This window comes from Aristolochia californica, unplaced genomic scaffold, assembly GCF_029961685.1.
Source record: "Aristolochia californica isolate CCGP_79_NKW_82.1479 unplaced genomic scaffold, dmAriCali1.0.hap1 SCAF_4, whole genome shotgun sequence".
NCBI lineage: Eukaryota > Viridiplantae > Streptophyta > Magnoliopsida > Piperales > Aristolochiaceae > Aristolochia > Aristolochia californica.
In genome coordinates this window covers 6,666,979-6,681,844 of record NW_027182103.1, presented here as the reverse complement: position 1 = coordinate 6,681,844, position 14,866 = coordinate 6,666,979, and the positions used below count along the sequence as shown (strand labels likewise).

The 14,866-nt window shown below is 37.2% G+C and overlaps 2 protein-coding genes across 2 annotated transcripts; one reads left to right on the top strand and one right to left on the bottom strand.

Moving 5' to 3' along the window:
- Positions 1-816: 816 nt before the first annotated feature.
- LOC137962021 (protein CNGC15b-like) lies at positions 817-5,026 on the bottom strand. The gene is made up of 8 exons (XM_068808717.1): positions 4,929-5,026; positions 3,950-4,021; positions 3,237-3,786; positions 2,935-3,147; positions 2,551-2,840; positions 2,335-2,446; positions 1,736-1,972; positions 817-1,657 (listed from the first exon to the last, which is right to left on the bottom strand). Exons 2-8 carry the CDS (start codon positions 3,976-3,978, stop codon positions 962-964), a joined length of 2,127 nt encoding a protein of 708 aa, XP_068664818.1. The 5' UTR covers positions 3,979-4,021; positions 4,929-5,026; the 3' UTR covers positions 817-961.
- Positions 5,027-6,987: 1,961 nt separating this feature from the next.
- LOC137962677 (uncharacterized) lies at positions 6,988-11,271 on the top strand. Its single transcript, XM_068809685.1, has 5 exons — positions 6,988-7,164; positions 7,361-7,420; positions 9,621-9,815; positions 10,704-10,830; positions 10,930-11,271. The coding sequence occupies exons 1-5, from the start codon at positions 7,010-7,012 to the stop codon at positions 11,008-11,010; spliced, it is 618 nt and encodes a 205-aa protein (XP_068665786.1). The 5' UTR covers positions 6,988-7,009; the 3' UTR covers positions 11,011-11,271.
- The last annotated feature ends 3,595 nt before the right edge of the window (positions 11,272-14,866 follow it).

The window sequence follows — 14,866 nt, the reverse complement described above, 5'->3', positions numbered from 1 at the left end:
TGTTGAAGGATCGCGGGGGCAAAGGGGAAGGAGCAACGTGCGTCGCGCGCTTCAATTAGTTGATTCGTTAAATAGGTATGGATCATCTTTCCCCGATTTTTGTCTGAGCGAATGAAGTAGTGTAATCTCACTTGAATGTAATTCATTTTATACTAACACCATTATTTAATGAACTAAGTAATTTATTCCTCAATTAGGTCAAAATGTTTTAACCAAGGTATTTTGACTCCACAAGTCAACTTGTGACTCTGCCGAATAAGTTGGGGAAAGGGCTGGTCAGATCAAGGGCCAAGCTCGCCCTTTCATTCCATGGAAGCCACACACCCGAGTCTCTATGTGACTCCATCCAACATAGAATTTTAGGAACCCGAGATGGATTCCAATTTTTAGCTGTAACACCATGGTTTAAGTCGAGTTGACTTGGCTTTTATAAATCCATATACGAGATGGCAACAAATAGGGTTGACCTTAGCAATAATATTTATTTAAACTTGTGCTCGATCAAATTTTCTATATTGTTCTCATCTTACCAATAATATAAAATAATATAATATAGTTCTAAAAATAATACGAAGTTGATAAATATAATGAAATCTAAAAAAACAACAATTTTCTATTTTAAAAACGAAAATTATTAAATTTATTTAATAATATTTTGTATAATATTTAATATTCGTATGATATCATAGAAACAATATTTTATATCATAAAATTATAAAATTGGATAAATTACTTAATATAAAATATTATTATAATATATAAAAGTATATAAAATATAAAATTAAGCATTTCATTTGCAAGTTTTGGGAACAAACGGATCATGTAGCATGAATTAACTAAATAAACAGCAAAGAATAACCACATTTATGTTTAGAAAAAGTAATTAGACATTTACACATTCTTAACTCTACACGCTCTCGTGTAAGCCCGAACAACCACGCAATGGAACTCTCCGCCACCTTCAGTCTTCTTCCTCCGCGGTGAAATCTGGCTCGGCCGGTTTCTGCAAGGAGCTAACGACATCGGAATCATTCCCACTAATCTTGGCTCCGCTCCTCCGAGTACTCGCCGCAAGCCTTGCTGCGTAGACAGCTATTGGCCGGGCCGGGGGTAACTCCCCAGACCCGCTCGCGGTCTCCGGCGATGCCTGGCCGGAGCTCTCCAGGGACTTTAGCTCTACCACGAGCTTCCTCTTCTTAAACCGGCGCCAGGCAGCCTGTATGAAACAGGCCGCCCAGGTCCGCCATTGATGGGAATAGAAGCGGAACTTGTGCCTGAGCTGCTTGCTGTGAAGACGGCGGAACTGCGCGGCGACGAACTTGAGGTCGTCTGCAATAAGCGCGAAGGATTCGACCTCGGAGATGGCCTTGACAGTGCGCGTAGAGGATGGGAGGATGACGCCCGGCCGAGGGTCCAGTGCCCAGGTGAGCAGCTCCTCTCCGCAGAATTCCCCAGGGCCGATACGAATAGAGTTGAAGAAGCCCGTCCTGCCGCCGTTGGTGGTGTAGGAATCGAGGTGGCCGCGGATGATGAATAGCATCTCGTTTACAGGGTCACCTTCCCGCACTAAGCACGTCCCATCTGTGCAAAGTGCCGGCTTTAGCCGCTCACATATGGCATCCAACATTCGCTCGTCCATTTGATCAAATAGTGGCACCTGAATAAAACATATCAGTTCAGTTTATTTTCTGGGGTAATGACGCGTCGATTTTGTTCAGATCAGAAGCAAGCTTACCCGACGAACTAGGTCCAGACAGAGATGGCGTTTGATATCTCGGCGGAGGTCCAAGGGCAGGCCTTCCAGCAGAGCCTCTTCGTCAACCCCTCGAGTGGCCAACCACTTGTACTGGTCGTACCTCCGCACGCATTGCCGGAGATCTTGCGGGAGCTGCCTGTGACGCATCCATTGCTCTGTGTCCATCCTTCTGATTCTCCACTCTTCCAGTCGAACAGTCGTGGACTGGAGATAGGTCTGCAGCGATAGAAGAAGTAATTGAGGTGGTGAAAAATCCTAAACGTTTCTGTAATCAAAATAATTACTTTTTAGAAGACAAAAAAGAGAAGGTTGCGCTTAACCAGAGCATCCATTTCTTAATTGATACTGAAGAAGGAGAAGTTAAAGAGTTCAGAATCTGCAGAATTTCGTGTAACAAGTCCACAAATCCAAAACCAGGTCCTGGTGTGAAGTTGGGTTCAAAGTCCATCCCAAAATAAAAACAAAATGATTTTTGTACTCACTATCCCTATTTAACACTTGGTATCCATAACCGTTCTAAGATTGCACAAGGAACGCAGGAAATAGCATATTTTGGCTAGAAGGCTAGAAGCACGTACTTGCATGTTTCCTATGAGCAATCCGAAGAGCACCAATCCAAGAATTGCTATCACAATTGCGAAACTTATTTCCCCAATGTAAGTGCTGGTGAACAGATTCTGTCCCAGAGAGCTGAATCATTGATCGAAGAAATTAACGAATCGGTTGAAGCTATGAATTGACAAAAAGAGGATAACTTCATCATTTACTATAAGAAGTTCTAACATGATAATTACCTCAAGTTTCGTAGCCCCCACCAGAGACAGTAGAAATACTTGCTGAAGAAATGTGACGAGGTGATGTTGGAGTTTATTGCGTCCTCGTAGATACCAAATTTGAAAAAACTATTAGTTGGATCACATAAACTTGTGATATTACTTGATTTGAACCAGGATTCCCTCAAATCACTCTTCACCCGGCAATCAAAAAATCTGTACTGGCAAGATGGGATTTCCAGACTGCAGACTTCCTTCCAGCAAGCTTCTTGGCGCTCAACAGATAACAGAAACCAGCAGGCTCCCAGGACCTTCAAATTTACACCAGAAAAACAAGTTGATCTAAGCAGAATCCAAAGTGGGTCAATAATCAATTAAGGTAGAGAATGTAAGAGCGAAGCTCACATGGCTGGCCAACATGTAAAGCATAAGATTATATGCGGCCCCTGCCCAAGCTGTTTCTGTCACCACTCCAGTCGCCTTTACGATTTGGGTCGATAGAGGAAAGATCAGAAACAGCCGAGGAAGATACTGGAAAATGATGCTGAAACGGAGAACATTCTTGGTATTGGTCATAATGGAGCCGTTTAAGTTGGGAATCACTATCCAGATCAAGATCTGAAAACAGAAGAAGGAAATTTTTTCATATATTTAAGATATTTGAAACCAGAGCCCAACTTTCAAGCAAGGAAAATCTATCTCCGCACCTGTGGAAGTGGAAATGCAGCCACCAGGTCGATCAAGAAGCCTTTTGCCAAATACCTGGAAGCAATCTTTGAAGGGTCGATAACAAGTTCGCCTCTTCCAAATACACGAGAGGAAGGGGCAATATATGCTGTTCGAAAACGAACGAAGATGTGAACCATGTAGAAGATATCAGCTAATGAGCGTATGAGAGTGAGGGCAACCTCAAGGGGGATTTCTATATCTATACAAGATCTCTTTTGTGAACCCGGCAAGTAAAAAAATAATGGGTCTACAAAGAGAGAAACTAAACATGCTACTAGGAAGATTTTGTTCCATCGACGTAGGAATGGAGCTCGCGGGTCCAAGATCTTCTTCTTCACTCTCTCGTAATCCTCGGAGAAGACTCTGGAGAGTACTTTGGCTTTCAAGGACCTCCCTGTTCTTCCTGGCGCCTGGGTTTTCTTTGAGCTAGGTTCTGGTATTTTTGTCCCATCTATCTTGTAGATGAGCTTGACCAAGTTATCTGCTCTGTTTGTACTGAAGTTTGAAACTTCGGTGTCATCTCGAAATCTGCCGTATCAAGTCTAATTAGTTTTTGAATCTGTTCAAAATCCAAACCAGTTGACAGAGAAAAAGGAAGTTTTTGATATCTAATAAATTTCGCCCATGATCAAAGCGAGAACTATTACATGCAATTCCCAAAGTCCAATTAAGAGCAGAACAAGAAGCTGACCTGACGGATTTCGAATTACCAAAAGCCATGGTGTTTCTGTCAATTTTCAGGCGGTGTCAGTTTGAGGTTTCTCTGCTCCATGAAAGACAATACAGTTTCAGTAAATCTGGCCGATTATATAAGATCAGAAGTAAATGACACCAATCTCCACTCAACCACAAGAAGAAAAAGCAATTTTCACAGCTACTTTTACCAGGAATCTTGTGAATTATAGTGAGGAAAGCTGCACAACTTGCTTTTAGGTCAAAGGTAAAACGTAGAATTAAATATTGAGGCTTTTTCTTTTCGTGATCTTCTCTATGTCTGTATTCCAAATTTAGAAAACCGACTCTTTTCAATAATGCAATGCTGATCTCCTAATTTTTGCAAACAGAATTTACAAAAAATTTAAAAGAAGACTGAAATAACCAATCTCCTGAAACGTCCTATTCACTTTCTTTCAGGCTTTCAGCATCAGTTGCTGAGAAACTTCTGAATCCAAACCTCTTTATCCTGAGATGAACTTGATGAACAAAAAATGTAGATCCGCAACATAGAAAAAAAATCTTCAGACAACATAACGGAAAATGAAAATGAGGTCAGACAAACCAAAATCTATCCGTCTAGAGAGGACCCGAATTAGAAGCCTAGTTTAACGATTGGATAGAAGAGCAGTTCCTTCGATACTATCCATCTCAAGATATTTAATTGACTATGGAAGAACAGAGACGAGAACAATGTTGATCTCATCACAGATTCAAAATAGCAATCTAAAAGGCAATGATTCAAAATTTTGGATTCGAAGAACTTAAAGACAGATTAAAATGTACAGAAAAGTGAACCGACGAGTGCCGGTGATAAGTCATGATCTCAGACAAAAAACAGAAACAGAGAAAAGAACCTGGCAAACTCATAATAAAACATGAGAAAGCCGTGTTCGCGAAAGAATGGAGAAGGAAAGTTTGAAGAATTCAGAGAGAAAGGGCAACGGAGAACTTACCATCGAACTCCGAACATGAATCATGCACTTATGTGATATCTCTCTCCATCTTACAACCATATACTTCTTCTGTCCGATATGACAGAAAAGAGAATTTAACGTCGAAATCCATGTGTTACGATACAAAACCGAGCTAGCTCTGAGAAGGAATAGAAGCTTTGAGTTGGGAAAAGAAATAGTATTTTTCGGGTGAGGCGTTAGCGAATATTACTTCGTCACTCGTCTCCTGAAAACCAGTATCTATCCAGATTAAAATTTCTCAGAAAATGACACGGGCAGTGACGATGAATCCAGAGCGGAGCTCTCTTTTGTTCGCTCCTCTCGACTAAAATAATCTGGAAAAGCAAAGAAAGAGAGAAAACAGGAAGATGGATCTCCACACTCCTAAACAGCAGAGAGATCAAAACTCAGGCCAAAGCAGAGAGCGTTTCTTCATTTTTTTAACAATTACGAGGAGTTGACTACGTTAACACCTCATGTCCAATCGTCTTCCGCCGCGTGGCAATACGTTTACTTTTAAAATTCTTTTAACTTCACTTCACTGACGACTGACGTCGTCTTTTGCCCTCACCGCCATTGCATTGTGACTCGGATTAGACTAATTTAAAATAAAATTTAAAAATATTAAAATATTAAAAATGATAAAAAATATTATAGAATATCTAAAATGGTTATTTTATTGTTAGAATTGTTATTTTGTAATTATTATTTTATATTATATTTTATTATCATACTGTTAATTAATTATTAAATAATATATACTACCATATAAACCAATTAATTTTAATTTATATTGTTTGTTAATTTTAAATAAATTAAATATTAAAAATATCAACCAACCTCATGTTTAGAACCCTTAGAAAAAAATGAGAATTTATTTATTAATATTCTAAAAATAGGTAATAAAAATTAGATAATGATTAAATTCTCTTTTTTATTAATTATTTTTAAGAATAATAATAATCAAAATTTTTCCTTATTTAATGAAAGAAATTAAATAAAGATACATAAATTAAAATTAAGAAATCCGAGTAAAAAAGAAAAAAACAGAGGAAAAAACGAAAAAGAGGCAAATCCGAGAATTGGGTGCTTCGATCTAGAGATTGGCAACCAACTGGCATTGGCCGATGTTGAGTTGGCATAGACAACATAAAAAGATGGGTAGTCTGGCTTATAAATTTGTTTTGGACGGAGAGACCAGAAAAGAGGGGAGAAAGTTACTGGAAATCAATGGATTCCAGTAGGCAAAAGTGTCGGACAGAGAGGAGACGGCGAAGAAAACTCGAACTTAAGATTCTTTTCTAGCGAAAAGGAGATCGCTGAGTTGGATCATCGACTCGGATTCAGGAGTCGTAATTCCATCCAAACTCCCACAATTTAGCGCAGGTCGGGAATTCGGGGAGATTCCGGTGGGTTGACCGTGGTAGAGACGAGGGAGGTGGCCGGCGGCGGGTCGGTATGCCAGCCAGCGCGATCTCCCCGAGTAACAGCTTGACGCAATTAAGGAAATGTGCCCTCACGCGTCAACACCGGAATCTACGGCCGGCGCTTTTGCACTCCTTACACGTGTTTCATTAATATCGGCTGTCTATCTGAAGTCTGAACTGTTTGATGATTTCCCTTCTCAAAAAAACCCAACACGAGCCAGGCAAAAAAAGGAGACTTGAGGTTGAAGAAGAGAGCCAATTGGAGAGATTCTGCTTTTGCTTTTTTAATCTTTTTCTTTAATAAATAAAAAAAGGAGGCCTAACAAACACATATATGACAGTGTCCGGAGCATGTCCTGGATTTCTTGCATCAGTCCTTTCACCCACCCTCTATAGTTTCAGGTGATACATCATTTCTCCACCAACCAAAGTTTTTCCTGCCAAACAAATTTACTGTAAAATTACTTCACTAAAAAATGGCGCACCAAACAGGAATTTGCAAGGTTCTCGCAACTTGGGAAAAGTGGGTAATTTGCTCACGACACAATTTCGGATGGTGACTTTGATTCCTTCAATCTCATTAAAAGGAGACCTAAAAACATGGGTTGCTTCCCGCCTCGCTACTGCCTTGATGAGGCTGAAGAATCTACAGGCATGTCACCAGCTGATGGCTTGTCCCTCGTGCTAAGCTCCAATCCATTGCTAATCTGGAATGTATCCTGTAGAAGCAGAAGGCCCACTTCAGATGGTTGGCTAAGGGCGATGGAAACACTAGATTTTTCGATGCCATTGGCTCAAGTTAGTGTCAGGTCAACCGAATCTCCTTCTTGTGTGTTAACAATGAGGCACAGTTTGCGGCTACTTCTAGGGCTCCTTTTCCTTTTAATAGTGGTGTTATGGGAGTAAATAGGTTCTTAATTTTTTCAAATTTAAAAACCTTTTAAAAAGGAGTGTTACCTCTAAATATTTTCACAAAATTTTATCGGCCTCCTTGTCGTTCCCTAGTTCGATCTGCTGCCGAGGAGCTCCTCATCGGACGATTGTCCGTACTTCACCGGCTTACAGGTACTTTTCTCACCCGCTCTCTCGTTATCTGTCTATCTTTGACAGGAGTTGATAGACGCAAAAATAAGTTAGGAAATAAAGAAGAACGGTGATCTCGCCTTTTTCCTTTTGGAACATCCCCTTACAGAGTTTCAGTTTGAACATTCAAAAGTCAGTCCCTTCTCTTCTAGAAGCCAGTTCTTTTCCTTTTAAACCTGTCCGTGCATCCCATCATCCCTGTCACCTGCACAAGTTTGTTATAACCCAACTTGTTGCTACAGCCCAATCCAACATTTTCGAAGGTTTAGTTTCTTCTTTCTTCAACTGAGAATTTGAAAATAGGCTGCGTATCGTTTAAGGAGAATTCAATCACAATAGATGCTCACTTCTCGTGTACATTTGACATAAATGATAAGGTGGCTCTGTTTATATATGGTTGCTTTTACAATATTGGCTGTGAATTAATATTTTGAGACAGTGTTGAAAGTCGAGAAGGTTGGAATTGAGGTGTGGACCAAACTTATACCTGTAGGTTTGTGGATTTCTCAAAATTGTGTAACATTTTATTGCAGGATTCTGTTTCAAGACTTACTACAAAAGTTGGCATAATTGTTGCTACTCTGGTCATTTTTCTTCAGTCTTTTCCACTGCATTCTGTGTGATGGCTTACAAGTCTCTCTGTTTGTGTGTTTGTGATAAATTTCGGAATTGAAGATGGAAAGTGAAAATTGAAAAGAGCATTTTACTGTAGTTAATGATTTCTCCATTAATTGAATAAAGAGATGAATCCATTGTTTGTTGTAGCAGTTACTTAACTTGTGATGTGAGTGATCCCTTATGCTGAAAAGTAAGGTTAGAAATGAAACTGGTGGCATTTGGATGATAGAGAGACTGATGGAATGACTGTTGTTGGTGATAGTCAAACCCATCTAGCTATTATGCTGTCACAGTGTACAAAGTGATCTAAATTTCAGATCAGGGCTCATTTAAGATTTGAGTACATTTATAAGGTCTGGGATTTGCTTATTTTCCACTGGAATATGGGATTTGCTTATTTTCCACTTGAATTTGGGATTTCGTTATTTTCCATTGCAATTTTATCTTCCACCTACGTACTCTTTATATTGGTACTTTTGTACTTTACAAGGTAAATAAGTAGAAATGCAGTATGTTAAGAGAAAACAGGATACTATATATTATCATATTGACCACGTAAGCCTATTTTGTACCATTCAACCATTTGTCTCTGGTTCCATCATCGTGCTGGTTGACAACAAGTTCTTTTATCTTGAGTAATTATGACTGTAATCAGCAAAGCTTGAAGCTTGGTATTAAGGAAGATCAAATAGTTTAGAGTTTTGTTGAGACTGTTCTTCAAGTGGTAAATACATTGTGACTCCTCATAGCCTGCTGGTTGAATGCCAGCATTGTGAGATTATGGCCTTTATCTCCATCTAAATGTGGCTTTGGAAATAATGGGTCCTCCACAAGTACATGGCATTTAGAAATTAAGTATGTTCATGTATGAAGCCTTCCCTAGTAATGGACAGTTTTTTTTTTTTTTTATGTTTTTTAGATTTTTTTTTAACATTTTTTAATATTTTCAGCTCTTCCTATTTTATTTTTCACTTTCTATGTGCATCTAAGCAAGAGAAATGATATTTGTCTTTTTTTTCCTCTTCCCTAAACTAGGAAAAAGAAACCTGATTTCATTTTATTTCCTTTTTATTTGTATTTGTATTTCTCGTCTTCTTTTCTTTGCTCTCAATACTCTCCTAAACCATGTAGGGCCTTAGTGCACCACGTCACGGGCTCTCAGTGTTGTAGATTAAATGGCTAACAAGCCTCCTTGAGGGCTGATGTAATACTGATTAGTAAATGAAAGCTGGTACCACACTTACAATAGGTTCATTATGAGATTGCAGGCATTTTGCGTAAATTGGGGCTTTTATGCAGTAATTAGGTGCAATTTCCTATTGTGTTTATATTAAGGTCCGAAGATAAAGCCTGATGATCTGTAACCTGGATCAAGTTACTGTAGCAGGCTTTCTAACCTCTGAAAGATTGTTGAACTTCTATTCTTGCATAGTAAGTCTGCTGGTCAGTATTCTCTCTATCTCTCTCTCAGAGTTTTTTCTCCTTAACTCATAGTTTGGGACATCTGTTTATTTTCTCTTATTATCATTCATGGGATGATGAGACTGAATGCAGGTTTATATAGAGTAGTTACAATGAGTGAAACAATGTCAAATTCCCCTAAGAAGGTGGAGCTAGCGGCGTCCCATCATAGGATTCAAAGTTCTGCTTCACGCTTTAAAAGATGGGGCCGGAAATCTCCATTTATGAGATATGGGATTCCATTCATTTCACTTACAGTGTTTGGGGCAGTTGGCCTTGCTCATCTCTTACAAGGCGGGTAAGTTATTAACTATAGCAATTAGTCTTGTTTAAGGTCTCATTTTTTGGTCTGTAACTTCAATATTATAGCTAATGATTATTCACATTTTCAATGCTTTTTTAAACTGAATCTTACTTGGGAATCTCAGAGATGATTCATGGGAAAATGTAAAGAAGGGAACTGTTTGACTATAGCAATTAATCTTGTTTAAGGTCTCATTTTTTGGGATGTAACTTCAATATTATAGCTAATGATTATTCACATTTTCAATGCTTTTTTCAACTGAATCTTACACGGGAATCTTAGAGATGATTCATGGGAAAATGTAAAGAAGGGAACTGTTTGACTATAGCAATTAATCTTGTTTAAGGTCTCATTTTTTGGGCTGTAACTTCAATATTATAGTGAATGATTATTCACGTTTTCAATGCTTTTTTCAACTGAATCTTACTCGACAATCTTAGAGATGATTCATGGGAAAATGTAAAGAAGGGAACTGTTTGTAATGCATCTGATGGTCAAAATTGCAAAGTCCAACATTCTGATTTGGTGTTATCAGATATGCCTTTCTACTAGTTCCTAGTTTTTTTTTTATTCCTTTTTTTCTTCCATTTAACTTATAGTTGCCTTTACGAAAGACTTGGTTTTCTGAATTTTACATCCTTGACGTGGAGTGGTTTAAACCTTATTCTCTACCTAGTGTTATACTTTGTGCACTTGAGGCTAGACTGATTCACCCTTCATCTTTCATTCCTTTTGTAATGGGCGAAGTTGTTTAATGGAGTCCTTTTGAGTCCTATTATGGATTTTAAAGCATCTATTTTCTTGTTGCCTTGTGGATCTTTAGTGCTCAAAGTATAACTGCTGTACTTGGTACTTAAAATGCTTTGCTTACGCATGGTTCAGTAAGGAAGTGGCAAAGGTAAAAGATGATCAGGAATGGGCGATCATTGAAACAACAAAAGCACTTTCAAGGACAGGGGCTGTAGAGGGCTACAAACCAAAGAAGATTTCATTAGAAGAAGAGCTCAGGGTATAAGATTTTAACTATGACTCTTTTATGCTGTTTGACTCTTTATCAGCTGTTGGTTGCCTCGGTTTAGTTTACTGATGCTGGAGATTTATGTTTTAGGCCTTACAGGAGAAGGTTGATATCAACAGCTACGAGTTCAAAAGGATTCCCCGTCCAAACGATGGGAAATCGCACAAGTGATACTTGTCTCTTTGGGTCGTTTGGAGCAGTTCAAGTATCACTTATTAAATAGGATAAATAGGGGTAAGAATTATTTTATATGTGATTTTCCTATTACGATATAAAAAGAGGAATTTTGTAATTTTTAAGTGTTAGAAAAATCTTTCTTTTATGTAAAGAATGACATAATTTAACGGTGAAACCATAGTTTTTGGAATGAACCGTTTGAACTATTGTGGTCCGATCAATGCTCTTCATGAGGTATTCCTCTTCTTTTCTTAAGGTCTTTTCATTAGCTTGTCGAACGGTTACTTACCGTATATTTACTCTCTCCCATGTTTGTTCAGATGGAATCTATTTGTTCAAACGATCTTCTTTAGCCGGGTTTGTTTCTCTCCTTTGCTTCTTTGGCCTTCATTGGGCAAGCAACTCGGACATGTAGGTGAGTGAGCTTCAACAAAAGCTTTTCTCTTTCCTATCTTGCAAACAATAGTTGTCTAATAGAATGATTTTTTGCTTCTTCGTTTCCCTTTAAGCCTTTATTAGCCTAGTTGTTTAGACGTCTAGGGTGAACAAGTCCAAAAAATACCTTTTTTTTTTTTTTTTTTATCTTGTAGCCGGTCGGAGAGGTATTCGATCATAGAGGTGCTCTACTATTTTTTCTTTCTAGGATTTTTCAATCAATTTTATTCATTTAATTTTTAAGTATTTGTTATTATCAAAATTAACTCAATGAAGATATTTAAACCCATGACCGATCCAATACAAAAAGTCATTTGGTGCGAAACATGTAAAACATGATCTAAAAGAAGGTTAGAGTAGAAGAGAAGAAAAGAGATGAAGGACAACAAAAGAGAAGAAAGAGAGAAGAGGCTCAGAGGAGGAGAGCATGAGTATGGAAAGGGAGAGAGAGCTAGAGTTTAACAAAGAGGAGTTTGTGTGAAATGAGCATGCCATCCCAACACTTCTTATTTATAACGAAGAGTACAAACCCTATCACATGATAATGAGAAAAAAGAACTTAAAACACAAAGTAATACAAAATATGCCACTTAACCACTTAATTACAAGATATGCCATTACTTCTTCAACAAAAGCATTTGGGATTTCCATTAGACAGTCCCCCCAAGGGTCAGCCTTCTACTTCAGGTCCACCTTCACCCACGGGTGTTTAAAATTTTGAACTCAAGAGCTTCCAACTCTTCTTTTGTACATAGTACTCACATGAATCAAAATTCTTTTGCATATATCTCATTTGTGCCTATTTTGATGATTTAGAATGACTTCAAAAATAAACATGTCTCAAAGTAAGGGGGAGCCAATTTTTTTTATAAAGGTAACAAGTCAGAGTAAAAGCTCAAAGACTTTTGTCTGTACCCAGATTTTGATGATATCAAACATGGGCATTTGATGATTTTGCTTTAAGTGTGAATAGAGTGGCTTCAATTTGAAAATGTTATAAAAGGAGTTTGAGTCTACATCAGAGGAGTCAACTACATATGCAAAAAAAAAGCCTATTGTATGAAAAAAAATTCAATCTCTCACTTCAGGAAATAGGAGTTGAGCCAAGGTGTATGAAGTTGAACACAAACATAAAAGGTAGGACAATAAATTTGAAAAGTTGTTAACAAGTAACGACCGAAAGAAATGGAATCAAGACATGGAATCAAGCATGCAAGCAATAAGTTAAGATCAAAAGCTTCTATTGAATCACAAAAAAGAGTTGACTCCATATGGAAGCAGTCGAACCCATACAACCAGTTTCAATGAACAAGGAATCAAACCTGAGTTATAGTAAGTTTTAGATTATTTGAGTTGACCCCTATATAAAAAACAATATATAGGAGTTGATTACATCAAGAGGAATCGACCCAGACTTAAGCTATTCAAAAATTAAGGATTCTACCCTTACAAAAAGGAGTTGACCCCTATAGGAGGCTAAAAATATGAGATATGAGTCAAACAGAGGATTCCACCCTCAAAAGAGTCGTTGGACCAAGATTCAACCTCAAACCAAAGGATTTGATCCCAAACTGTAAATATGGAAATTCAAGATCTTCGAGAGGCCATAACTTTTTCTATAGGTCTTCAAATTATGAAAGTGACCTATTAAAGTGAAAACCACACTAGAAGATTTATTAACTATTTTTTCATATTTTTATTATATTTTCATTAGATTTTTGACAAAAGCAATCCACAAGCCTGATTTTTTTTGCAACAACTAGTTTTTGAACTCAAATTTTACCCTGTAAATACCCAAGTCATGTTTAGGCTTGATTAGAACGTTATCCATGAATTTTTTAAAGCTTCTTTGTCAAATACAAGTGGTGTCAAAGGGTTTGATTTTGAAATATGAAATTGAATTTTCAACTCGTTTTGAACTACGTTTATTTTAACATCTCTTGAGAACTTTCTCAAAGTGTTTCAATTTTTTTTATTGATATTGAGATTTTATTTTTAAAATAAAAATTTCTATTCTGATTAACATCTATTATAGCACTGCAAATCAAATTGATAGTTTCACCTTCAAATTCAGGTGTAATATTGTAGAGTAAGAAATCCTTGCTCTTAATTCAATTAAAGTAGAATGACTTGCCGTAATTTTTTTACAAGTGCCTTTGGATCTAGGTGTCCCTACCTAGAGTTGTTGGCCATGAGTCCGAAAGTGTTTGGGTAGGTATTGTAATTGAATTTGTGAGGTTAGTTATAGATGTCAGTTGGATATTCATAGTGGACCTTTTAATTCTAAATCAAGAGTTCCTTGGGAGTGGAGTAGCAATCTGAGATGGTAATTGTGACCCACTATAAAAGTCTGGTGTAGTGCATGTGTTTGCATGAGTTTTGTTAAAACTTTAAAAAATATTTTTAAACTTACTCAAGCCTACTCCTTGTTACACTTGAACAAAACACTTTACTTAATGCCTATCGAACTTCCCCTCGTTATACCAATTTCCCACTTGCGGCTTCGGCCCAATCAAGTGCCTAACAATTGATGAAAGGGAAGTTTTGTGTCTAAGGGCCTTTCTCTTTAATCATAATGCGAAGTCTATGTATGGTCATTGTCGTAAATGGTGTCACAATGAAAAAATCCCTTGCTTTCAAATGTAACACAATTTGCCTCTAATTAGGTGAAATTATAACAATAAGATCAAAGTGGAATAATGTAATGCTATGTAATAATACCAAGATGATAGCTGCTCAAAAATTAATCTTAAGAAATGTTTTAAAGTCTACGTTTAGTGAGATATATGAATTTTTAAAACTACCATAAAACTACTCCTAGTAAGAGTCAAATATGAAAACTCAAGCAAACCATAAAACCTAAAAAAAATCAATTATTTCAAGAAGATATGTGCTTAGCTCAATTTTAAACCTTGAAGTGGATTCCTTTCCTTCACATTTGATGGCACACAAATGTGATTGAGAGTTTGAGAGGACTTGAAAATATTGTAACAATCATTGATCCTCAAAAAATTGCAAGAAATCACTTAAATAGATGGAATTCCAACATTAGAAAACTACCTTTTATATTTGTTGATTTTCAGGACTCCATGGATTACCTCATGGAGAAAGAAGAAGAACACACATTTGAGAAAAAAAAAGGGAGAAAGAATGAGGTTATGGACTTGTGTCCAAACTCTCCCCCTTAAACTCTAATTATAAAGGAATAAAGTATAATATAATAATTATAACTTCACCCTAGTAAGAGTGAATAAGAGAAATATAAACTAATTACATAAATGACATCCTAATTATATCATGTATTCCAACACTCCACCTCAAGTTAGGAGGTAATGACAGTGATCCTAGTTTGAAACAAATAACATTGATATAGTAATAAGCTCCTCTATAACAGTGTCCCAAGGATAAGCAAAAC